This window comes from Lutra lutra, chromosome 15 (assembly GCF_902655055.1).
Source record: "Lutra lutra chromosome 15, mLutLut1.2, whole genome shotgun sequence".
NCBI lineage: Eukaryota > Metazoa > Chordata > Mammalia > Carnivora > Mustelidae > Lutra > Lutra lutra.
Window position 1 is genome coordinate 65245304 of NC_062292.1, and position 25188 is coordinate 65270491.

Here is a 25188-nt window from a genome sequence, read left to right on the forward strand (position 1 = left end):
CTTCTTCCCCTTTGGCTTTCTCCCCAACCCCGCGACGACAACATCGGCCCCCCAGATCGTCCCCCTCCCTCTCCCCATCTCCTTCCCACACTTTGCGGCTTCCTCCTGGAGCCGAGTCTCACCACAGCTCACCACACGTTTAATCCCACATTTCGGGACGGGGGCAAGTGTTCAGGCTCAAAATCTGAATTACGGAAGGGATTTCTTTTTCATAACGAAATGCAACTTTATTATATTCAAGTCCGTAGGTAGTACCGCAAACTAGTGCCCTCTAAAACGTCTCCCGGTAAAGTTCCTGCAAATGTGTGTCTCACCGACACAGAACTGATGGTGATTAGCCCATGCACGCGCTACCTCTATGTAGATACTCCTAAAGTGCTTCAGAAGTGCTTAGGAGGACTAAATGTGCCAGCCCTAGCCATGCAGTTTAATGCTTCTAATTTGCTAAACAAATACTGTTTTTTTTTCGATTGTGCAAAGATAAGCTTTGTCCATAGTCAACACATCTCAAATTAATCGGCCCGAAGGAACATGGTTTCTCATTTAGTTTCCCGAGCCCAAAGCAACGACTCACTCATTTCAAAGTCCTTCTGGTAAAGTACCAGTGGAGGGAGGTGAGAGCCGGCGGGAGGGCCCTCCCAGGCCTCCTTCCTTTCTGTCTTAGGTCTTGCGGCTTCCCCCGGTGGCACTCTCGCTGGGCCCACCCGGGGGTCTCTTTCCCAGTGCCGTCTGGGCCAGGCTTAGGGAAGGGGCCGGGCTGCCTGCAGAGCAAACCTTCTAGGCAGGGAGCCGGCAAGGGAAGGCCGAGGGTCTCCCGAGGGAACCTGAAACCAACTGATCACTAACACGAAGGGCCTTTGTCTGCCTGGGAGGACCAACCCTCCTCACGTTCGCGCTCTCGCTGCCCAGAGGGTCTGACCACACCCCTGACCCGAGCTGATTCTGGACGTCCCTGGGCAGCAGGAAGGTTCCGGAAACTTCCTCCATCCTAGTTCCAGCTGACGGCCAGGCAGCTCCTGGAATGACTCAGGTTCATCAGGAGGGACCCAAAGGGGAAGGGGTGGTGGGGGCAGGGAACGGACTGGCCGCTGCCCTCTGGGAACAAGACAGGGCTTCGGAGGACTTAGCGTTCTGGAGGGGGGGGTGTCACCAGGTGCAAGGGACTGAGTGTACTGGAGCCTTTGTGACACCTGGGCCTCATGGCCCGGACGACACAAAGCAGAGTCGGTGGGGATCGCAAGCTGCCGGGGTGGAGGACCCAGGGGAGCTCCTGGATTGCTCTGGCCTGCTCTGCGGACATTTGAGTTTGGCCTACTGGCAGGAATTTCTGAAAGGCAGGACCCAGGGCTGGAGACCACACATCTTGTCCTGTCCTTGGCTCGCTCCTCCCCAGCTCCCTTGGCTGTGTCAGTCCTCGGCCTCCCACTCCCCTGCCCTCTTGCCTCTAGACGTTCCCATCCGGGCTTGCCTAGGGATGCCGCCTTCTGCGCAGCTTCCCTTTCCAGCCCCACGCCTGGCATTCACCAGGAGGAGCTGTGTCTGCTCTCGAGGGGGAGCAGGGGCAGGGTCGGGCAGGAAGCAGAGGAGAGGTGGGGTGACAGCAGGGTAAGGCCGGAGAGGTGAAAGGACGCGGGTGATCTGAGACAGTTCCTTCCTCCTGGTTGAGACAGGTCCCTGCCTTTGGGTGTTGATCTGTTCTAGTGGGAGGTGGGTGTGCAGGGGCAGACAGTGGGTGGTGGGTGCTGGGGTGACCCTCAGTTCCTCGGAAAAAGTGGACAGGGTGCAGCCGGAACTGGGAAGGACCCCAGCATGTGGTGTCTCTCCGATTGTTCTCAGTTGGGTCTGCAAGGCAATGGCTCCGAGCTTATTCACCCACTCCTCCCCGCTGAGCCCGCCGAGTGGCCTCTCTGTCCCTCCCCCGACCCTCCCCCAGCACCGCGTCTTCTCTGCATCACCATCCCCGCACCACCTCCAGGCGTCCTGGCCCGGAGCCTGGTCTTCCTTGGACAGCTCAGTAGTAGGTCTCCTTCTCCACCCAGCCTGTGGGAGAGATGGGGAGGGGGGCAAGGCGTGAGCTCATGGGGGGCAGAGATCCATCTCTGCGGGCTGGAGGGCAAATCAGGGTGAGAGGGAGGGGAGGAAGCCGGGGAGCTGGGGCCACGGGTTAGGGGAAAGGAGAGACGTGTTTAGCACAGTTCGGGCATCACAGAGTGGGCTCGAGGGGAGAGGCAGGGGCTAGGTGGTGACAGGACTGTCTCAAGGGGCAACCGCCTGTGGTGGTTGTGCCGAGACTTGTATGGGGTTGATGGCTCATGATTTTTCAGAATCAGGAATAGGATTTTATGTGAGAGCCCCTAAGTTTTAGTTATTGGACCAGTTACAAAACACAGCCACGCAATAAAGGGCGGACGGAACCAAACAATATGCACGGGGCCATATTTGGCTTGCCGGCCATCGGTTTTCAACTTCCAGTAAGGGGTCAACAGTGCTTGTTGGAAAAAAACAAAAGCAAACTTGGTCATTGCCTAGGAATCAGGAAGCCTGGGTTCTAGAAGCTGCTCTGCTCCTCCTTGCTTTGTAACCCCAAGCCAATAAATTCACCTCTGCACCTCTCCGTTTCTGTAAGATGTGGAAGGGGGACGAGGTGACCTAGGCCCACCTAATTCTGTGTCCTATGATTCGGGTGGGAGGAGGGGCCTGAGTGCCCCTGTGTGTTGGGGTCCCAGGTTGGTGGGAAAGGGGCAGGGTCAGGGCTCCGAGGACCTGGGGCCCCTGGATCGGGGGTGGGGGCATGGGGAGGAGGAGCAAGGAGCCGCATGTGGAAGGGTTGGGTGCGGAGTCCTGGGGGGTGGCCAGCAGTGGGGAGCACTGGCGGGGTGCTGGGGGGCGGGGGCACTTACCCCCAGGGTACCGTCTCAGGATGAGCTTCCGGACCTCATCATAGATGAAGATGAGGAGGCTGTAGGGGAAGGCGCAGAACCACCAGGTGACCCTGCACCAAACAGAAACAGGAGCGTGTCGGGGGTGCCGCAGGGTGGGGACAGAGAACTGGGTCTGAAGACCAGAAGCTGGGGCCTAGCAGGGCCTGGGAAGGACACACTCACTTGAGCGGGTACATGCGGAGGGCTACGCCCATGCCCGGGCAGTAGGACAGGAAGGCCGCCAGCGCCGTCTCCTCCAGCAGCCCGAAAATCAGAATCTTGTTCCTGGAAAGGCAAAGAAAGGAGGGTAGGTGGTGTGGAAAGTGGGGGGTTGAGGGGGGGAAATCCAGGGAGGCCCCTGGTGGCGAAGGTGCCTGGGGACGGTCTTCAAACCCCCTCTTCTGCTGCTACACGTAACCAGAGTAGATTTCCTTCACTTTTTCTGCTGACTGATCTCATCTCCTATAACACACATACTCGTCTAGTAAATAAATGTTTCTAATGTGTTGGCTGACGTGCCCTGGGCTGGAGATGCTGCGGTCAGCACACACTTCCTTCCCGGGTCGTGGGGCCGCCCTCCCGCGGCGCACGGACTTGCTATGACTCCAGGCCTGTGGTCTGTGTTCAGCCCGTGCCATCTGCCCAGCAAGGTGCTCAGAGAGCCTGTGTGCCACACGTTCCCAGGGTCTCCCAGGCCCTGGTCGTTGTGGGTTGTCGATACTCAATAGAGGAGAATGTTTGTCAAGCGCTTAGCGGAGAGGAAGCTGTCCACTCCCTGGAAATTAAATGCTGTATGTGCATCCACGACCTCAGACCCGAAAAGCAGGACAGAGCAAGGGTCTGAAAGCAGCTTCTGGAGTCAGATAGGCAGAATCTAGCCACAGCTCTGCCCCTTGCTAGCTTTGGGCTGCAAGCCATGTTTCTGCACCTCTCTGAGCCCCGTGGTCTTCCCTGTGAGCTGGAGAGGTTACCGGTATACCCTGGGCTTGCTGGGAACAGAATGGGAGGTAAAGCGTGGAACGTTCTGGAACGTGCAGAGTGCTCGGTCGAGTTACTACTTGACCCGTGTACAACCTTGCACACTGCATGTCTTTATAGTTTACGCCAATAGCTCCAAACTTTCCACTCACTAAAGGACCCACTTGATTCTTTGATAAAGACCCCATTTTAATTGATTGTAGTCTTTTCAGCTGTATTTGTTTTAAGTAATGAATAACATTTCTCTATTTAAAATTGGAAACATCCGCCTTCCCAACAGAGCTGCGCGCTAGCGTGCCGTCGCGGTCCTTCACACCAGTGGTTCTGCCTCTGAGTGACACTTGAGTAAGCCCTGCGGCCTTACTCAGTGGCTCATTTCTATAAAGCGTGGGAGCCTTGCAGACAGCGGCTCTGAGGCCCCCTGGCCCAAGGCCTGAGGTGGGGCGCTGCTGGCCAGTGGCTATTGGCGTCCTCAGGACCCCTTTCGTCTTCCACTGGCTTCACAGAGACCTGGAGTTAGCACTAACCGCCATCCGCGCTGCGGTCACTGAGCGATCGCCAAGCACCGACAGGGCCCAGACCCTGACAGGCAAGCCACCCTGTGCCGTCTCCAGGAGCTGGGGCGTTAGAAGCAGACCTGCGTGAACCCTAACAGCTGGGTGACTCCAGGGACCTCATGTAACCTCTTTGGGGTCTCTGGTCCAGAAAAGGAAAGCAGTTCCCATCCCATAGAGCTGTTGTGAGGTTAAATGTGCGTGCGGGTCACAGCACGATGACTGGCCCGTAGTAACGCACACTCTAAGACGGCCCCGAGCCCGCCCCGAGCAACTCCCAACCACTCGGGGAGGATCACATACTGCCAGGCCGGGACCCAGCGCACCTGTGCTGTGGACCTTAGGGCCGGGCAGAGGGTGCTGTTGGAGTGTGAGATGGAGGACGGAAGGGAGGAGGGAAGATGGGAGGAGAGAAGGGAGGAAGAAGGAGGAGGGAGGAGGGAAGGGAGGAAGGAAGGAACAAGGGAAGGAGGGAGGAGGGGGGAGAAGAAGGAAGGAAAAGGAGGGAAGGAAGGGAGGAGGGAGGAGGACAGGGAAGAGGGAAGAAGGGGAGAAGTGTGGAAAGATGGAAAGGAAGGAAGAGGGAAGGAAACCTTAAAGCAGTAGATTAGGAGCAGAATTAAAACTCGTCAGAAATGGTGATCCGATCCCTTCCTCTTCAGACACCTGTTTCAGACGGCTGGACAGGTGTGGTCTGACACTCCCTCCTCCCCGATTGTGGGCGCAGGTCGAGGGGCCCATGGTGGGGGTTGAGGGACCTCAGGGTGCTCTCTGCTGGGGGTGGGGGGCGGGGCGCTCACTTCATGCCCTGTTGGAAGACTGAGTTGCGCCGGGTCTTGCAAATGATGAGGTCGGCCCACTGCACGACCACGATGCTGGCAAAGAAGGCCGTGTGGCACGTGAACTCCACCACCTTCCGCTGCTCGTAGGTCTGGGGGCGGGTGGGGCCGTGTGAGAGGCGAAGGGAGGGGCGAGGGGGCAGCGTGCTGGGGGCACTTGTCAAACCCCTGGGCACGGGGTGCCTTAGCCCCCAGCCCCAGTTGGCCCCCCGGGCACTCCCACAGGCACGGAGCCCACCCCCCGGAGGCTCCACGCACCCACTCCTGCCCATAGCTGTCCTCCAGGTCGTTCATGGACCGGTCGTCCCAGTCCAGACGGATTCCCAGCAGCCGCGAGGGCAGGAAACCGTTCTCCGCCAGGATGACGAAGTAGGTGAAAAAGCCACCCAGGGCTTGGATCATCCCTGTGGGGAGCGGGCGGGAGGCCGGCGCGGTCAGCGGGGGCGGCCGGGTGGGACCGGCACTCGCCAGCGACGGCCATCCCGGCTCCTCGGTGGGGGGCTGACCCCTGGCCTGGGATTTCACCAGGGCTCGTCCCTCCGTCAGCTGGACAGAGAGCTCTCTCGGCCGCGCCCCAGCCCCGGCCCCAGGGCCCTGCCTCACCAATCTGTCCGTAGGCCATGCTGATGAGTCTCTCGTTCACCAGCTTGTCCGTCTGGGGGTTCCTCGGCTGTCGCTTCATGATGTCACTCTCCGCGGCCTCGTAGGCCAAGGAGATGGCGGGGACCTGTGTGTGGGGCATGTGGGGGGAGGAGGGCAGTGGAAAGGAGCTGACAGGTGCAGAGGAAGGTCCGCGGGGAGGAATCTTTGATGCAATCAGCACACGTTACTAAGACCCTGTTATGGCCCCGGACTCGCTGGGGCTTCTGTTCCCTCAACTGTCGCAGCCTGGCCAGTTCCCGCCTCCACCCCCTGTGCCGCTCCGAGCCGGGCCTCACCATGTCGGTGCCCAGGTCGATGCAGAGGATGGTGACGGTGCCCAGCGGCAGGGGGATGTTGGCGATGATGAACAGCAGGAAGGGTGTGATCTCGGGGATGTTGCTGGTCAGGGTGTAGGCGATGGACTTCTTCAGGTTGTCGAAGATCAGGCGGCCTGGGGGAGGTTTGGTGGCATCAGGAGATGGGAGGTTCCCTCCCCAGCCCAAGCCCTGGAGCGTGGCTGCCCGTGCTCCCCAGAGAGGGAGACCCCAGGTTCGAGGGAAGCCAAAGCCAGTGGCAGGTGCCCGGGATCCTGAGTTGGCTCTGCATTGGGGGAAAGGCCCGGGAAGCTGTCCCAGATGCCACCCCGGCCCGTGGGGCCCCTCACCCTCCTCCACGCCCGTGACGATGGAGGCAAAGTTGTCGTCCAGCAGGATCATGTCGGCGGCCTGCTTGGACACGTCGGAGCCTGAGATGCCCATGGCGATGCCGATGTCCGCCTTCTTCAGTGCGGGGGAGTCGTTCACGCCGTCCCCGGTCACTGCCACGATGGCCCCCTGCACAAGGACGCAGCCAGATCGGAGGAGGAAGCCCGTGCATGCCCGGGCCAACCCGCCTGCCCCGCGCCGGCCCGGCCCCGCACCCCCATCCCGCTCACCTGCCGCTGGCAACCCTCCACGATGATGAGCTTCTGCTGCGGGGACGTGCGCGCGAACACGATCTCTGTGTGGTTCTTGAGGACCTCGTCCAGCTGCTCCGATGTCATGTCCTTCAGGTCGGAGCCGTGCACCACGCACGCCTTGGCTTCTCTGGACGGTGGGGGCGGAGGCAGGTGACTCCTTGCCGCCGTTGTCCCCTGCCGCCGAGCCGCACGGTCCCAGGGCTGTGGCCCTCCTTGCCCTGTCCCCGTGGCCTGTGTGTCCCATCTCTGTCTTTGAGGAAGGACAGCCTCACCCAGCACAGTCAGTGCTAGGCCACACGCTGCTTTTCTTACCCATGCCTTACCCCGGAGCCACCGCATGGGGGGATGGTTCCCTAAATTTGTAGTTGGGAGGATGGCAGCTCAGGACAGTAATGTGACACCTCTGTTGAACAGTGAGTGGGTGGCATAGCATGGACACCCTCAGGACTGAGGAGCCAGCCGCTGAGGTGTCACAGGAAGGCCTGCAGGGTCGCAGAGGGGCTCTCTGATGGCCCCTCCCCCCGGGGCCCTCGAGCATCCTGTGGGACGGGTTGATTGGGGACAGGGGCCCAGTGGAGGCCGCACCTGGGGTTGACCTGGCTGACAGGAATGTTGAGCCGGGCCGCGATGTCCTCCACAGTCTCGTTGCCTTCTGATATGATGCCCACACCTTTGGCGATGGCCTTGGCTGTGATGGGGTGGTCCCCGGTCACCATGATCACCTGGCAGCCAGGAGAAAAGAGAAAAGAAAAGTGATATTAACACCCCCTCCCCATCCTTTCCTTTCCCAAAGTCAGAGAAAGCCAGACCCCCTGACGCTGGGACTGATGGATCCCAGCCAAGATGGCGGAACTGTGTGTGTGTGTGTGTGTGTGTGTGTGTGTGTGACTCTGTGTGTGTGTGTGAGAGAGAGTGTGTGAGAGTGTTTGTGTGTCTGAGTGGGTGACAAGCTGTATGCAGGGGATCAGGGACACTTTGCTTCCGTGGAGAAAGCCTCCGTGATGAGTGACAAATGGACGAGGGGCTCTTGGAAGAGGCCCCTCAGAGACCGGGTTTCACGGGCTGCGAGGCTGTCGCAGCTGGAAGGACCCCTCACTGACCAGCGAGGGACGAAGGCTTAGAAAGGGCCCGTGACCCTCTCAAGGTTACTGGAGCCGGGAGTAGGACACATTTTCTTAGTGTCCACTCTGGTTGCTGGGGCCGTCCAGCTGGTCAGAGTGGGGACGAAGGGGACATGGCGCCCGCCTCCAGCCCCCGGCCTCCCACCAGCTGTTTGGCTGCCTCGGACGTGCCTTCTCCGCGCGGGAAGGAGGCGGTTCGTGCAGCACAGATGGAGGCTGGGGGGGGCGGTCGGCACCTGAGAGGTGGTGAAAGGGTATCTGCCGGGGCGCCTGGGTGGCTCCGTGGGTTAAGCCGCTGCCTTCGGCTCAGGTCATGATCTCAGGGTCCTGGGATCGAGCCCCGCATCGGGCTCTCTGCTCAGCAGGGAGCCTGCTTCCCCCTCTCTCTCTCTCTCTCTGCCTGCTTGTGATCTCTCTGTCAGATAAATAAATAAAATCTTAAAGAAAAAAAAGGCTGTCTGTAACGAGCGTGGATTGATCAGAGGAAGAAGCCTCGCACAGCTACCAAGGAGAAAGTCCTTCAAGGCCACCGCCACCACCCCACGGAACCTGCCCCCCAAAGGCCACATGGACCCCCACTGAAGACAGAAGCATCTTTGCGGCCCTCATCCTGCTCGACCCCTCAGTACTTGGCACTGCCCACCAGCCCCTCCTTGAAGCCGGCCAGCTTGGTCCGTGCGGACGCTGACTCTCCCGGTTCCCCTTCCCACTTCTTCCCGCTCTTTCCTGCCTCTTCTGAGTGGCCGCCCGCTGGAAGGGGCGGCTGTGGAGCTGGACGGCGGGCCTAAGCTCAAACACCGGCCCTCCCCGGCTGTGGCACCTAGGACCAGTCTTTTCACCGAGTCTCGGTCCCAGGAGGGGACGAGCCCTACCTTCCAAGGCTGTCGTAAGGAGTAAAAGGCACGGAGGTGGACGTGAGCTGTGACTTCCCCCTACCCCTCCTGCCCCGCTCCTCCCTCTCTCTACTTGCCCCAAGACTGGTGGCCCCGCTTTCATCCGGGCCCCCCTCCCTGATCCGGGTTCACTAGTGGGTCTTGAACTGCACTCGTGTGCTGAGGGGCCTCGCTCTCTCTGGTCTTGGACTTCTGTCCTGGGCTCTAAGCTGATGCTTTCGCTGGGATGTCTCTCCTTGGGTGTCCAACCGAGGCTTCCAACAGAAGGTCAGAGCTGAGCTCATCGTCCGCTCCCACCACGCTGCCAGGCCTGCCCCCTGCCTCCAGCTCGGCACTGTCCTCTCAAGCGTTCCAACCCTTTGTAACTGCAACTCCCTCGCTGACCATGTCCAGCTCGGTCACCGTGTTCCCAAAGTGTTTCTTAGATGTGACTCCTCGCCTCCATCCTTTGTCATCGCCCTGGTTTGTGTCCTCGCCTGGACTAGCGCCACAGACCCTCCCCCTGCCTCCTCGCCTCCAGCCCTTCTCCTGATCCAGGCCCTCCTCCACCCAGGTAGCCTCCTGAAAGCTGGCTCTGTCCCCAAGTCAGGCGTTTAGGCAAAGCCCTTCCAGCTGGCCCTGGCAGGAAGTCCCAGAGTCCATCCCCAGTGCTCCTGAGCCTCCTGCCCCCCACGAACCTGCACCCCCTCCCCCGCTGTCTCACCCTGTCAGGACACACACTGTCCCTGACCTTGACAGCCCTCCTCTCCCTGCCTTACAAAACACTCCCGGCCTTCGAGGCCCCGATCGAATATCACGTGCTCTGTAAAACTTGTCCAGTTCTCTGAAGCAGACTTAGCTGCTCCTGCTCTGAGTTCCCTGGAGGAACGGTCCCCACACCCCAGGATAGTTTTGATCGCGGCAAGAGGCAGCCGGACGGGTTGGAGCACGGCTTTCCGGACGGCTGACCATGCTTCACATGCCTGATCCGCCCCTTACGGGCAGGTTTATTTTGGGAAAGCGACTTACCCACTCTGAGGCTCAGCTGGTTTTATTTTTAAGTGGGGGTGATGACGCCTACCTCAGCGACAGAGTGGCTGGGACGGAGAAATCCCTTACACACACACGTCTATACACAAGTGCTTCGGTGTGTGAGGAAATGGCAGGCTGCCTTAGTTCAAATCCCGGCCCGACCACTTACGAGCCTGTCACGTTGTGCCTTAGTTACCCTCTTCTGTGAAAAGGGAAAATACCAGAGCTTCCTCGCCGGGCCGTTGTGCAGATTACCTGAACTCCTGTAGCCTGGGTGCCGAGCACGGCGCCTGACTCCTGCGACTGGCTGCTCATGGGATGAGAGCCTCTGGCCCGGAGCAGGGGCTCACGACCCTAGCTAGCAGGTTGTTCCGTGATTAAGTGTGGAGACGTTTGTTTCCCTGAGTGCCCACGAGCCCCGGAGGACAGGCACCACGTCTCCTTCATCTTAGCAGCCCCTGCCCCTTAGCGGACAGGCAGCTCTAGCTGATGCTAGGAAACGAGGAGCTGGCCACATCCCTGTGCCTGGTCATGGGATGGCCACGGCCACGGGATGGCCACGGCCACGGCCATGGGGATGGGGTGGAGCATGCCTTGAAGCAGGAAAGGAGGATCCAAGATGGACAGGGTTTATGTCTGTTTGTTGAACTCGGACACCTTGAACAGTGCCTGGGCCATAGGCGGCAAACGATGGTTAGTTGCCGAATGAAGGACAACTGACACCAAGGAGCAATGACAGGTGGACACAAGGACCTAGGAGAGGTGTGCTTGGGGGATGAGGACCGGAGCCTGCTGGGGGGCGAGTGGGTTCAGACAAGAGCCTGCTCATTGCTCATTGGTAGAGATCGGACGCTCTCCGGGAAGGTGGGACGAACAGATCTCCAAGACCCAAGTGCCAGGTCGGCCCGAGAGCAGAATGGAATGAGTGGGGGAGAGGATGCGCCTGGTCGCTGACGGAAAGGGACCCGGACAAGAGCTTCAGGCGGGGCCGACCTTTCCTCGCAGAGGGAGGTGGCCACGAGGGGTCTCCCATCTGCGAGGCAGGAGCCCCTGCCGTCCTTTGACCTTTAGCACTGGGGAAGGGAGGGTGGGAGGGGGGAGGCCAGGCCTGTACCTTGATGCCCGCGCTGCGGCACTTGCCCACGGCGTCTGGCACGGCAGCCCGGGGAGGGTCGATCATGGACATGAGCCCCACGAAGCAGAGCTTCTCCGTGGGGAAGTTCAGCTCGTCCGTGTCAAACTTGAAGCCCCGCGGAAACTTCCCGGAAGGCAGATTCAGCTGACAAAACCCTGACACGGGCAGGAGGGAAGGAGGGAGGAGTGAGCCCAGCACAGGGTGGGGGGGCTGCCCGAGTGCCCCCAACGCCCCCCCCCGGGGCAGCCCCGCTCCTGCCTCTCACCCAGCACGCGCTCCCCCAGCCCGCCCAGCTCCATGTAGGCGTTCTGAAAGGCGTCCTGCATCTCCTTGTCCAGAGGGATCTCCTTGCCCTGCACCAGGATGGTGGAGCAGCGGTCTAGGATGCGCTCCGGGGCCCCCTTCATCACCAGCACGTGGCTCTGGGGGCTGTCCTCTCGCTCGTGGATGGACAGCTGGAGAGAAGACAAGCGGTCACGGAGGCGGCCTGCCAAGGAGACCTCCCTGACGCACAGTCCCCGTCCGTCAGCTATCGTCGACGGAGGGAGAGCCTGTGCGTGTGAAGGGCAGTGTGGGTCACAAATATTGACCACAGTGCCAGGGGCTGGGTGGCTCTCTTGCCAGCGCCCCAGTCGTGCTGGCCTCAGCGCGCTTTCACACGACACGGCTGAGAATGCTTTCTTGGTCTAGCAGACGCCTGCCGTCCAGGGGCATCCCAACGACATTTCAGAGGTGTGGTTCACCCCCACAGCTGGAAGGGATGGGAGGCTGAGGCAGGAGTGGGGAAGGCGACCGGGTATATTGAGGGATGGAGGTTTGGAAGTTGGGGGGGTCCTTGCAACCAGACATGTAGTCACCCCAGTTTTCCTGGGCGATGAGGCAGGGGGAGGGGCATGGCCCTCAGATGCCCCCCTCCTAGGTTTTGAGCTCCCCCTCACTTTGGCCCTTCCCCCACCCTTGTCCCGGCGTGGCTGCCAGACCTGGTACTTGTTGGTGGAATTGAAAGGGATCTCTGCCACCTTGGGGTTTCTGTCCCTCATCTTCCGCACGGAGCCGCAGGACAGCTCGATGCACTTGAGCAGGGCTGACTCGGAGGCATCACCAGCCGTGTCCCGCTGACGGAGGAGAACTCAGTGTCACACGGGCGGGGGGGGCAGTGGGAGACCGGGGGAGGGGGGCACTGGAGCCCCCGAGGCTGCCAGGGTGTGCAGGAGGGGGAGCTGGGTCCCGGCGAGGCGGGCAAGCCATGGACGCGCCGCTCACCCCCACCTTAGACACAGAGATGTTCTCCTGCCCGGCCTTGAAGACGGCACGGTTGCAGAGGCCGGCAATCCGAGACAGTGCCGTCCACGTGGGGGATCGTTTGTCGAAAGTGGCCCCTGCGAGGCAGTGGGGGAGAAGCAGGAGCACGGCTCCCCGTTAGAGCCCCTGTCCACTCCCACCCCCCACCACCATGCCGGGGCCCCCTTGGAGAGCCCCAGTCACCGGACTGATCTTCCGTGGTGTCCGCTTCGTGGATCTGGTTGTCGAACCACATGTGGGCGACGGTCATGCGGTTCTGGGTGAGGGTGCCCGTCTTGTCGGAGCAGATGGTGGATGTGGAGCCGAGCGTCTCCACGGCCTCCAGGTTCTTCACCAGGCAGTTCTTACGAGCCATGCGCTTGGCTGTCAGGGTCAGACACACCTGGGAGAGAGAGGAGGGTGGGAGGTGCTAAGCCTGGAGCCGGAGGTGCCCATGACCTCATCCTGGATCAGGGCACGACCCCGCCCTCTTTGATCCTGGTCAGCAAACACCAAGTGGGACCTATGTGTGGGCAGTGACTGCGCCCGATGTCGGACATGCTGAGCGAGATCGTGGGTGTGTATTCAGGTGAAAAGTCCAACAGGGAATTGAAGATACACGACCAGAGCTCCAGAGCGGGCCGGCAGAGAGCTGGGCCAGGGGTGTGCCAGAACGGGCATGAGACTCGGGGGAGATGGGCTCACTCCAGGGGGCGGGGAGAGCAGAGCATGAGGCCTGTGAATCGGGGCTGGGGAGAGGAGGAGGAGATCCTGCGGGGGACAGAGGAGCAGAGGAGAACCAGAATAGGGACATGTCACCGTAATCGACGGAGGAGAGAATTCTAGGAGGGTGGACAGCGGTGTCCGTTTCTCAGCAGAGTCAAGGAAGGGTTTGAGAGAAAAGGTCACTGGGTTTGCCAGTTAGTCATCAGTGACCTTTGAGGGAAGCTTTGCAGCCAGGGTGGCCGGGACGAGCTGCAGACGGCAGTGGACCGTGCGTCGGACTGTGTGTTGTGGAAGGGGGCCGGGATGAGCTCTGGCAGAGAGACCTCGGGCCAAAGCGCAGCTCAGACTCTGAGCCGGGAATTAAGACTCTGACAGGTGATTTTAGGGGCAGGGAGCAAGTTGCTGAGCTACAGTAAGCCTCGACTGCCTTTGAGGAAAGGGTAGCAAGACCTCCGCCGTGGCCCCTCGCCTGACCCACTCACGGTGACAGTGGCCAGCAGCCCCTCAGGCACATTGGCCACGATGATGCCGATGAGGAAGATGACAGCCTCCAGCCAGCTGTAGCCCAGGATGAGGGAGAGCACGAAGAAAGAGACCCCCAGGAACACGGCCACCCCCGTGATCAGCTGGATGAAATGCTCGATCTCCATGGCGATGGGCGTCCGCCCCACCTCCAGGCCCGAGGCCAGGGTGGCTATGCGGCCCATCACTGTCCGGTCTCCCGTGGCGATCACGATGCCCCTGGCCGTGCCTGCAACACAGAGGGGACCCCTACTGCTTGGAAAAGAAAAACCACGGCAGAGTAAATGGGCCTCCGACCGGGGTCCTGCGGTCGGAGGCCGGACCTCCCCCAGGCACAGACCTCCAGGCCCAGACTCAGTCCACCACAACTCATTCCCTTGACACTTGGGCCTGACGAGAGATGTTGCAAATACACTCGGAATTCAGACCGGGGAGATGCCAGCCATGAAATACAAGTACCGAGTAGCTCCGTGCAATTAGTGCCCTGCTTTCGAGGACCCCGAAGGGTGTGAGGTCACGGATTTTCTGCGTGGACTTAAGATGCTCTTTCCCAGCCTTGGGCCCTGAGACCCCGCAGAAGAAACCAGGCAGTTGCTGAGCCCTTATGTAGACACTCGGGGCTGGGGGCCTGGGCGGGGGGAGTGTGGGATGAGGGAAAGACCGTGGATGTGAGAGCCAGCCAAACTGGGGTTTGCACCCTTGTTCGGACTCCCCCCACCCCCACGGGATTGCTTTCATCAGGAAACCAGAGAGGGCTGTGATATGCCTGGCCCGCCCCTGGCACATAGTAGGCACTCAGCAATGTCGGTTCTGCTCATTTCTTCTCCTTTCCCCAAAGCCAGACTCAAAGAAAGCGATGAGAGTATTTTACAGGGCGTTTTTTACCAATGGTGGGAAATGTCGGGCGAATTTCAGAATCTCAGTACATTAACAGTTTAAGATACATAATGTGTGTGATTTTCACTGTAACTGCAACTTGCTAAGGGAAAGGAACACCTGGTGAGGGGCGCCCTGGGGGCTCAGTCTGTTGAGTGTCTGACTCTCATGATCTTGGGGTCATGGGATCGAGCCCCGTGTCAGGCTCTATGCTCAGCGCAGAGTCTGTTTGAGATTCTCTCCCTCCCCCCTGCCTCTCCCCTCCCCACATGCTCTCTCTCTAAAATAAGTAAATAAATCTTTAAAAAAAGGCTCATAAAATCTTTACAAAAATGCTCAGAGAGACATAACATGCCGAGAAGAAATGAGAATAGGGAAGGTAAAGGCATGGAGGTGGGGCACGTGGTCCCAGGCCCGGGGTTCAGCCAGAACTCTCTCCCCGCCAGCTCTCACTGCCGGCCCCTCTCAAGGAGGCCCGGCCACAGAGGGCATGGATTTCGGGCGGGCCTGGTCTCCTGTCCTTATGTGGTGGCAACCTGGGGAGCTCCTGCTGGCCCGTGTTCACCTGGCCTGAGCCTCCCCAGCCTGGTCACTGGTCAAAGTGAGGCCAGAGAAGCAGCTAGACCCAGCGTCAGGAGAAATGGAAGGAATCAGTCAAACCAAAGACTTCTGAGAGTCAAGAGGCGTGTGTGTGTGTGTGTGTGTGTGTGTGTGTGTGTGTGTGTTGTGTATTGTGTGTGTTTGTGTCTGTGTGCCTATGTGTTGTGAGTTTTGTGTATCGTGTGTGTGTACTGCATGTGCGTAGTGCGTGTGTGTGCGTGTGTGTGTACGTGTGCATGCGTGGAGGTCTTAGCCCAACATCTGAAGGCTTTGGGATCTGCTCAGTCTTGGCGTAGACAGAACAGATCTTCCCGGGGGGAGGTACCTTCCATGGAGTCGGGCCACCCCAGCCAATAATATTCAGGCCCCTCCCCTGGCCTTAGGCAGGACATCAGACACGTAAGCACAGCCACAGTCCCCCGTGCTGCCTGGGGATTCGGGAGTTCCACTCTTCCTTCCCCTGGGGCAGGGAGGGGGCTTCCTGGTGGCCGGCCGCTCACCTTCCACGCAGTTGGTGGAGAAGAAGCAGATGTTGCGGGTCTCCAAGGGGTTCTCATGGGTGAACTCGGGGGAGCGGGTCTGGGGCTCGGACTCGCCTGTTAGGGATGAGTTATCCACCTGGGGAGGAAGCAGGTGTGTGGTCATTGGACGGGAAGGCACATGGGTGCCCATACAGTTGTCCCCCGGCTCCGACCACACTCCGGCTCCAACCACACTCCGCCTCCATGACACGAGGGACAGAATTACACTCATGCTCATCATGTATTTATAGCATTACTCAGCCATTGTCCCTGCTCTGGTTTGGTGTCCTGGCTGTCCCTGACCTCTTACGTGACCTTGGGCTAGTGACCTAACCAGCGAAATCACCATTCACTCATCTATAAAGTGGGGAAGGTCAGGGGCATGTCTGCATTATACAACCCCAGCGCGGGGGTGGGGCGAGGTCTCTAACTCGAGAGTCTGAGAAAGTAGTAGGGCTGTCTGGGGGGCACATGGTGCTGTCTGTGGCCACCTAGGACAGCACAGCACGATGTCACTGTTCCTGCAGAGTGACACGAGACAGTTCTGGGAGGCATACAGAGCATCTGACACAGTAATAACCACTACACGATCACCGGAAAGTGGACGTCAAAGATGTACCCGGGGCACAGGGCACTCCCAGCACACAGACACGAGGACATAATCCGCAAACAGTCTGTGGGAGACGAAGTTGGGCTGGGCCGCGTGGGGGGCAGGCGCTGACACTGGACCTGGGCTTCCCAGGCTTGCAGGCTCTAACTGGATCTCTCTCAGCTCCATGGAGTGGGCCAGCTGCCCCGGGACGGCCGCCTCACCTTGCAGCCGTGAGAAGAGATGATCCGGAGGTCCGCGGGTACGCGGTCCCCGCCCTTCACCTCCACCAGGTCCCCCACCACGACCTCCTCTGCGTTGATCTGCATCTTCTCTCCTTCCCGCACCACCAGGGCTTGCTGGGGGGTGGGAGGGGGACGGGCACCTCAGGAATGGCTCGTCCCTCTGCCACCATCCTCCACTGCTGGCCTCCCACCTCTCCCAACCCTCCAGGAGGATGCCTGTGCCCCCTAGGCTATACAACTGGGCCGTGTGTGGAGAACGGGAGGCTGGTTTCTGCCCACGGCTCCATCTCAGAGCACAAGGAACTCAGGAGGGGGAACTGGAATCCCCCAGAAACCTTGTGCCCCAACCTGGAGCCCTGCCTGCTGTGTACCTGTGGCACCATGTTCTTGAAGGAATCCATGATCTTGGAGCTCTTGGCTTCCTGATAGTAGGAGAAGCAGCCGGTGACAATGACCACGGCTGCCAGCACCACGCCCAGATAGAGCTGGTAAAGAGGAAAGGGTGAGGCTGCGGCCCTTCTCCCCGCCCTGGAGGGGCAGCTGCCCCTCAGATGGGTGTTTGGTGACTTTGTCTGCAACTGGGAGCGACAATGGCAGAGGAGAGCCCTTCCCCCCAACCTCCCCTTCAGTCTCCTGGGAAAGGGAAGGGGCAGGAGAAATCGCAGGGAATTCCCAGGACTCGGGCTTCTCACAGGGGGGAAGCCCCACAGATCCAGACAAGCTCAGTTAGGGGTGCGGGAACAGGGAGGGTCCATCTCACTCCGGATTGCCTGCGTGTGCGTGTGTGCGCACGTGTGTGCGCGCGCGTGTGTGTTGGGAGGTGCTTAGCGACACGCGGAGAAGCCTCATCCCTTCACAGCCTGAAAAGCAGCGAGGCCCGTGGGACTGTGAGGTGCAGCTCTGGCCCCCTGCCCCCAGCTGTCCTGCGATCTGGGCCGGAGGGCGGGTCCCGGGCAGGTGCAGGGGGGAGGCACGTCTGCTCACGTTGTCGTTGGATGGTTCGTCCTCCATGGCGGCCTGGATGCCGTAGGCCAGGAAGCAGAGGATGGCCCCGATCCACAGCAAGATGGAGAAACCCCCGAAGAGCTGGCGGCAGAACTTGACCCACTCGGGGGTTGTCGGGGGCGGGGTGAGGGCGTTGGGTCCGTCCCGGGCCAGAATGTCCTGGGCCCGCTGGTTGGTGAGGCCCTGAGAGAGGCGGGGAGAGGAGTGTGAGCGCGTGTCCGGAGCTGTGCGCTCCTCCCGGCTTCCCACCGGCTCCCTGGCCTGGGAACAGCGTCCGTTCGGAGACAAAAATGCCACCTGGCAGGAGAGGGTGGGGGGGCCACCGGGAGAGGCCACACCGAGGAGGTGGCATTTGCAATAGGTGTGGGAGGCCTTGTGGCCCCACCTGCGGCCATTGTCCTGGGGTGGAGACACTTGTGGGTTAGGGCCTCAGTGTCTCCTCCAGTGGCACCTGGGCAAGGCTCCCCGGAAGACGGGCCCCTTTCCAGCAAGAATTCGAGAAGAGACCCACACGGGGAACCTCCAGTTCTCAGAGCTCCCGTGAGTCCACCTTCTTCCCCAGGGAGCCGGCCGGGGCGCGGTGCAGATGTTCCCCACGGGGCCCAGCCTGTCTGTGGAGCTACACTCCGCGTGCGCATGGGAATGCTGGTCCACATTCTCTTCTAGACTGTGAGCTCCTCGAGGGCAGAGGTCACTTCATTACCTTTCTCTCCATCCACTCACTTATTTAAGAAATGTGCATCGAATGCCCGTTACATTCTGGGCCGTTGTCAGCTCTGGGGACTGGGAGGAGGACAAACCCATGAAGTCTCTGCCTCATGGAGCTTATGACCCAGTGACGTGACGCATGATAAGTAGCTGTCACTGCCAGATCATTAAGGAAAACAGGGTACGGTCAAGGACCGGGGAGCAGAGAATTTTCAAAAGAGGAGTCAGGGAGGGCCTGCAGGAGGAGGTGTGCACCAACCGTGGTTTTGCCTGATGCTGTATTTATTTATTTGATGGGCGTGGTCACCTGACTGTGACACTTCCTACTTATTTCTGTGATGGTGGGAAGCTCATCCCCCTCCCCAAGTCCCCCTGCTATAATGGACGGGTGCATGACCCCCATGTCACAGGTGTCGTGAGGGTCAGGGAAGTGTTCATAAAACACCCATCACACATAGCACGCACAGTGGGGCACACAGTAGGGCTACTGTGACACTGGGGGGTTACCTCACTGTTTCGCAGGTGTTGCTTCCCTGGGACGTGTGTCACCAGTGCTGCTTGTGCAGCTGGGTACGGGGCCCGGCTTCCAGGTACTCAGGAGAAGGTTGTTAACTTAGAAGCCGGGGATCTGGGTTCTAGGCCTGGCTCTGCCCCCAGCTAGTCACGCGTCTGTGGGCCTGTTTCCTCGCGGCCGCAGGGGGTGTGATTATCCATCTAGGCACTGTGTGGCTCTCTCAGGTCTCGGGCATCCCCGCGGCCCCCCGACTCACCTTGGATAGGTCCACTTGGTATTTGCGGCCCAGCTCATCCAAGGACAGCTTGTGGTCGTCCTGCGAAGGGAAGTCGGGTCACTCTGGGGCAGGAGGGCTGGGCGCTGCGTTCTGGGATGCGTGTGAGGACAGAGGGGGCCCGGGGCTGAGGCAAAGGGCGCAGGTGGGAGGGGCGGCGTGGCTTCTTCCGAGGGCGCAGGGCTGCGGGGACCCCGTTTTCCACAATCCTGCGGTGGCGGGCTGGGGGCGCTCACCATGGCCACCATCCTTCTCAGCTCGTCAAGCTCCTTCTCCTTCTGCTTCTTCTTGCCGCCCCCATTCTCCGCGGTGGTGGCTGCGGGCGAGTACTCGCGGCCGGCCTGCAGGGGTGGGGAGGGAGAGCCCGGAGAGTCAGGGAGGCTGTGTTCGCCCTGGACAGGCCAGGAGGGCAGGCACTGGGCTGGGGGTGGTGGATGCAAGGCCCGTGATGGGCCCAGGGGAGGAAAGGGTCGGGGGTGCCCAGGCCCTCAGTTTGCAAACTGGTCGCAAGGCCACGGGCTCTGAGCTGGAATTCCAGGGAAGGCCAAGGGCCTCAGGACACAGGACCCCATTCTTGGCTGTTTACCTTTGGGCTTCTGCTAAGATTTTGTGTGTTGAAAAAACCCTGCAGCTAAGTTCTAAACAGAACGAAAACTTTAAAGACCATCAGCCTACACTATTTAGAATTCTGGAAGGCGGTGGCCAGGGTTGGGGGAATCCTAACACCTCGGCCACTTAGAGAGCAGTGGAGACAGCTGCGAATCTGGGGGAGGCAGAGTCTCTGGGGAGTCAGGGGTCAGGCCAGGGAAGACACCCTTCTCGTTGGCCAGCTGGCCCGCTCCTGGGCAAGGGGGGATTTGCACAACTTGAGGCCCCAAGGCACAACTGGGTAAGAAGGGAACTGGGCCCCATTTGTCCAAAATAGAGGAATATGTACTAAAATGCGTGTATTCTCAGGTCCTGGCATGCCTGGGGCCTCTCGTGAGATCAGGTGAGCATTTTCCCTGGAGCCTTGTGAGGTCCTGGGTTCCCTTTCCTCTTCTCTGCCTGTGGTCCCCTCACCTCTGCCAGGCTGCCGGGGGCCACAGGGAACCTCTGGGGAACGGGGTGGGAAGTTTCTCCTTCCAGGGGGTGAGGGGTGGGGCTGGTGGGGTACTGGTTGGGGAGGGGTTGGGCAGGGCCTGGGGGGGTCATGACAACGCCTTCTCACTCCCTGTCCACCCCCCTCAGGGCGTCGTGTCATTGTCAGCAATGGGCCGGATCTCTGTCCCCAAGGCCACGTGCAGCTTTCAGGAGCGAGCCTCTCTACACTGTGGTGTATCTCATTTCTTCATGAAGACATGAAGTCCTCTTCGTGAGGACACCTGGGAGGCGCCTGGGGGGGCGCAGTCAGTTAAGTGTCTGACTCTGGGTTTCGGCTCAGGTCGTGATCTCAGGGTCTTGAGATCAAGCCCTATGTGGGACTTGGCGTTGGGCACAGAGTCTACCTAAGACTATCTCCCTCTGCCGCTCCCCCAGCAAAAACCAACAAATAAATCTTTAAAAAAAAAAAAAAAAGCCTGGACACCTGGATGGGATCTACAGCCAACTTATTTGTCCTTCTTTACAGGATAGTGTGCATTTTTTATAAAAGTAGACTTTTCTTTTCAAGACAGTTTGAGGCTCTCCGCAAAACTGAGCAGAAAGCACGGCGAGTTCTCATATCCCCCACCCCCATATGTCACTCCCATCGTCAACATCCACTCCCCCCCAAGTGGTGCTTTTGTGGCAGTCATGAACCTGTGCTAACACATCAGGGTCACCCTGAGTCCACAGTGGCCGTGAGGGCTCCCTCGTGGCGGCATCCACTCTGAGGGTTTGGACAAATGCAAACTGACTTGTATTTGCCACGACTCCATCCAGAGTGGAGTCACTACATAAACTCCTGTGCTCTGGGATGACGCATTTTTTCCCATCAAAGAGTCAAGTGCGATCCCAGAATGTGGCAGCTGTCCTCACCCTACGCGGTCATGAGTCCAGCACCTGGAGAGGTCTGACCGGTGAGATCAGGAACAGGGTGCGGGGCTCGGTGAGACATGGACCCCGTTGTTCCCTAGACCCGCAACCTTGCATTTGTTTCCATAGAGAGCACCCACGGATCGCGGGTACCTGTGGCTTCCTGAAGGCTGGCCATCTTGGGGAGATGGAAGCAGCCCAGCAGAAGGAGAGGGGAAAGGCTCCTGGGGTTCTCCGTCTCCCTTTCCAGGAGCCCTGAGAAGGCCCCTTTAATCGGTTAGATTGAAATGCTTTGGGTTCACCGAGTCTCTCCTTGGTGGAACAGAAACGCAGAGGGGATGAAAAGCCGCAAAGGGACCGGCTTCAAGGTGACCCTCCAGAGCTTCAGGGGCAGGAATGGGGCCTGGGCATACAGAGGGTGGGGGGTGGGGCGGGGAGGGGGGCGGCTGGGGCTGGGGCCGAGTCCAGAGAATTTCTGTACATTCCGACGTGCAATAAGGATTGTGAAAATTAGAACCAAATCTCCAGCCCATGCGCTTGGGGAAGGAGGCACCGCGGCCAACCTTGCTGCTCTCTATGGCATCCCTTCCCCTGCGCGCCCACCCTGTTCTCCCCAAGGCCGGCACAGAGCTTGGGACACGCTGCCCCTTCCCCCTCCTGTCCTGGCAAGGATCTCAGGCTCTGCAGCCAGGAGCCTGCGGAGATCTGGGGCCAGCGGGCTGCCCGGGCAAGAAAGAAAGAGAGGAAGCAAGGACCCCCCCCTCCATACCCCCCCAACCACGAGTCCCCCTCTCCGGGTCTTGAATGCTGAAGGAGAACAGAGAGTTCTTTCTGAGAGAGCCAGAGGCTGGGACAGAGTGGGGGCAGCTGGAAATGAGCCACGCTCCCCCCACGGCAACCTCGTGGTGGCAGCTGGAGCGGGCTGGGCTCCCTCCCACCAGGGCCATCCCTTCCCCCAGCTCCCACACTGCCCTTCTTGGCCACAGGGTGCAGGGTGACAGTTGGACCTCCCTTTGTAGTGCAGATGTAGGGGAAAGGGATAGAGCAGGGGTGCAGACCAAGCAGGGGTGCAGACCAGCTGCTTTCATTTTCCAGAGCTCTCCCGGGCAGTTTGAACTCCAAGCTCCAGCCCTAAGACAACCCCCTCCCCCCACATTTCCCGCAGCCTCTCCATCCAGGCAGAACCAGATCCACTTCCCAACCTGCCATTGCTTGCACACAGCCCCTGGGGTGGGGGTCTGGGGGCTTCGGGGTTGCCGGTGGGAAGGAAGGACCGGGGGAAGCAGAGACCCAGGCAGCTGGAGTCCCAGGACAAAGTAAAGGCCAAATTGCTTCCCGAGCAGGACCTCGTGAGCTGCGTGAGCTGCACCTCCCCTGTTCTCTGCACTCCCGGTTGGGGGAAGAGGGCGGCCTGGCCCTCCTCCGAGTCCTGAGTCCCGCGCACGGCAGAACCAGAGATGCCAGGGTTTAGCTGAGGGTCCTAAGAGGCCCTATCTTCCCATGGGGGTGACTTCTTCCTTCGTGAAGCCCATGCACAGACCCTCACTCTTCCGCAGGGACATCATGCAGGGACATCGGGGCTCGCCCCTTCTTGAGGGCTTGCGGGCTCGCGGATTGGCCTGCCGAGTCCCACACACGTGCTCAGCCTGGAGTATCTGCATCAGCTCCGGCCTATGGAGAACACGTGTGTTGCAGGCACATGTACACACACACACACACGCACACACTCACACACCCCGATTATATTTATAGCTCCTACCCCAGCGCAGGAACCCTGGTGTCCAAGCTCGGAGTATTCCCAGCTGCTAAACTCAGTGCAATAACACGTCCCTGCCTGACCCCTTCCTGGGCCCAGAAACTCCCCCACAGCTCCCGACAGGCACCCCCTTTCCCCAGGCCCTCCCGTGTCCTCCCCAGACTCCTTCCCTCTGCAGGCACTCCACAAAAGGAAAGCAGCCCGGAGCAGGGTGTAAGGGACTGGGTGACTTTTCTCCATATGGAAAATTCATTTCCAAGAATCCAGAGCCCTGTCCCTGCCCTTCCCCCACACCCACTCCACAGTTGTTAATCTTCCCCTTGGCATTCCCAGGGCTGCAGAATGCCACGGGCAGGGGTGGGCTGAGAGGGTGCAGGCGGCTCTCACCAGCCGCTGTGAAACGCTCACAGCCCAGGGCCGGGGAGGACCCTCCAAGGCATCAGGAGGGGCACTGGGCTGGGCTGGGGGGGCACATCGCTCTTCTGCCCTAGGACCCTCCTGGCTGCTGGCTCTCGGGGCCCTGAGAGCTGGTGTCAGAACTGCTTGGTGACTTGGGAGCCATGCTCCTGGACGCTCCAACCTCAAACTGGACCCCCATCTTCTCGGGCTGGGACTGCCAGAGGAATGGCTCTTTTTGGGGAGTGGCAAAGGCAGGAGCATGAACAGGGCCAGGCTCCCCTCGTCTGGCATGGTTGGAGGTGCAGTGAGGGAGGGTCTGTCTGGGATGGGGGAGACACAGGGATGGAGGGGCGGGGTAGGGTGGAGGGCGGTGGGGCTCATCCCGGGGAGTGGGGAAGCAGAGCGCACGTGGGCACCTGTGCGCTGTGGACCCCTGGGCCGAGCACGCATCTATAGCCGGGAGACTCTCAGTCCAAGTTCATGCTGCCCCAGAGCCTGGCGTCTCTCTGCTCCTCCCTTCAGTCCCCTCCCCGCCCCATCCTGCTCTCCCCCAGCCTCCCTCACCCTCCAGAGAGCCCTCCTCCTCCCTACAGAGCAGCCCCTCTTTTTGGAGATACTCACCCCACGGCCCATCTTGGGGCAGAGTGGCTGAGGGGACCTGGACTGGGCAGGTCACCGGGAGGATCCCCAGCCCACACCTCTGGTCTGGGATGGCCAGAGACCCCGGCAAACAGAGCTGGCAGCGAGCAACAGGGTAGCTTTAAATAGGTCCTGCTCCCCCTCTCCCCCGCCTTCCCCTCCTCGGGAAAGAAACGTTTGTTGAAACAGGATCCCTGAGGACTCCTCCCCTCCCGCCCCTTAAGCAACAGGCGGGTGGACCATGGACAGTCCATTTGTCCTGCTGTGTGCTCCCCTCGTCTCCCCTCATCCACCCCTGGCCCATGGCAGCCACGACTCAGAGAGGCGAGCGGCAAGGCTGGGGCTGGAACTGTGCTCCTTGGGGATAGGCTGACGGGGGACAGTCCCCACAGCATCCCGGGATGCCAGAGGCTGTGTGGTCCCGGCCTTTCTCTGGTTTCCTGATGGGGAAACTGAGACCCTGAGAGACAAACAACTTGAGCAGATAAAACAGAACCAGAATTCAGGGCTCCTGACTCCCAACCTCCCAGAGAAAGAAGCAGCGAAGTGGGGACACAGAAACCGGAAGAAGCAGTCAGCCTGGGAACCCAGGGCCACCCTTGCATAGGAGGCACCCAGAGGGGCCCTGGTGAGAGCTAAGGGTGGCTCGAGAGACAGCACGAGGTCTGGAGGTGGAGGGGGAAGGGAGTCCACAAGCCTCCAGGTGAAGCATGTCCTGAGAACAGGACTCCGGGGTGGGCGGGTGGGGCAGGGAGGCAGCTGGGGAGGGACGGGCAAGCCGGGGGACAGCCCGAGAGCCAGGCCAACAGACACCCATGCTAGTAGCTCTGGTAGTGTTCACCCCTTGCCACCGAGTGGTCGCGCCTCGCCCTTACTCTCTGTCGAGGAGCCCGAGGCTGGATCTATGCCTGGGGTTGGCAGGTGCGGGGGGAAGAAAACGCAGTTTCTCAGAGGTATATGGAGGTCAACGTCGTAATAAGGGCCAGGCCTGGGAACCAGAGAGGAGGTCGGGTTGCCTCCTTCCTCCCATGGCGAGGGCCAGGCTAACTGGCAGCCCCGTGTTAGACGGAAGAGATGCAGGTCTGAGGTTAGACGGAGGAGAGGCCTCTCTGCAGTGAAGCAGGGGAGAAGCCCGAAGAAGGTTCTGGGAGTGGGGAGGGGGGCTTGGGGCTGGGAGGGGCGTCTGTAACCTTATACCAGTTGTAAACAGGGTAGAGATGAGCTGGAACAGGACCAGTTAATAAAAAAGGCAAAGCATGAGGGACAAAGAGGGGAAGGGGAGACCAGCAGGGGCAGAGAGAGGAGAAAAACGCCCTTCCCCGCCATCTGGGAGCAGAAGGAGGACAGAATTCTCCTGGAGTGTCCCCATTTCTCTGGGCACAGAGATGGAGTGGAGGAAAGCCAGTGCAGTGGGGGCAGGTCTGAGAACCCTGGACCCAAAAAGCTAGGAGGGAAGGAGGGCCCAGCAAGCCAGTCCTCTCGGGCC

The 25188-nt window shown here is 60.2% G+C and overlaps 1 protein-coding gene across 3 annotated transcripts; it reads right to left on the reverse strand.

The window, feature by feature from the left end:
• Positions 1–468: 468 nt before the first annotated feature.
• LOC125085919 (sodium/potassium-transporting ATPase subunit alpha-2) lies at positions 469–23837 on the reverse strand. 3 transcript variants are annotated; one of them, XM_047704850.1, is made up of 23 exons: positions 23685–23836; positions 19150–19254; positions 18896–18955; positions 17397–17600; positions 16784–16897; positions 16392–16526; positions 15558–15675; positions 13542–13810; positions 12538–12736; positions 12322–12431; positions 12033–12167; positions 11318–11507; positions 11032–11207; positions 7478–7614; positions 6869–7019; positions 6599–6767; positions 6231–6385; positions 5896–6019; positions 5551–5696; positions 5254–5384; positions 3105–3206; positions 2901–2992; positions 469–2040 (listed from the first exon to the last, which is right to left on the reverse strand). In XM_047704850.1, the coding sequence occupies exons 1-23, from the start codon at positions 23694–23696 to the stop codon at positions 2012–2014; spliced, it is 3063 nt and encodes a 1020-aa protein (XP_047560806.1). In that variant the 5' UTR covers positions 23697–23836; the 3' UTR covers positions 469–2011. The 3 variants fall into 3 exon arrangements, with proteins under 3 accessions (XP_047560806.1, XP_047560807.1, XP_047560808.1); XM_047704851.1 differs by lacking the exon at positions 5254–5384 and having other exon boundaries at positions 23685–23837; XM_047704852.1 differs by lacking the exons at positions 6869–7019; positions 7478–7614; positions 11032–11207; ... (10 more) ...; positions 19150–19254; positions 23685–23836 and adding exons at positions 10008–10014; positions 10173–10178 and having other exon boundaries at positions 6599–6797.
• Positions 23838–25188: the final 1351 nt, after the last annotated feature.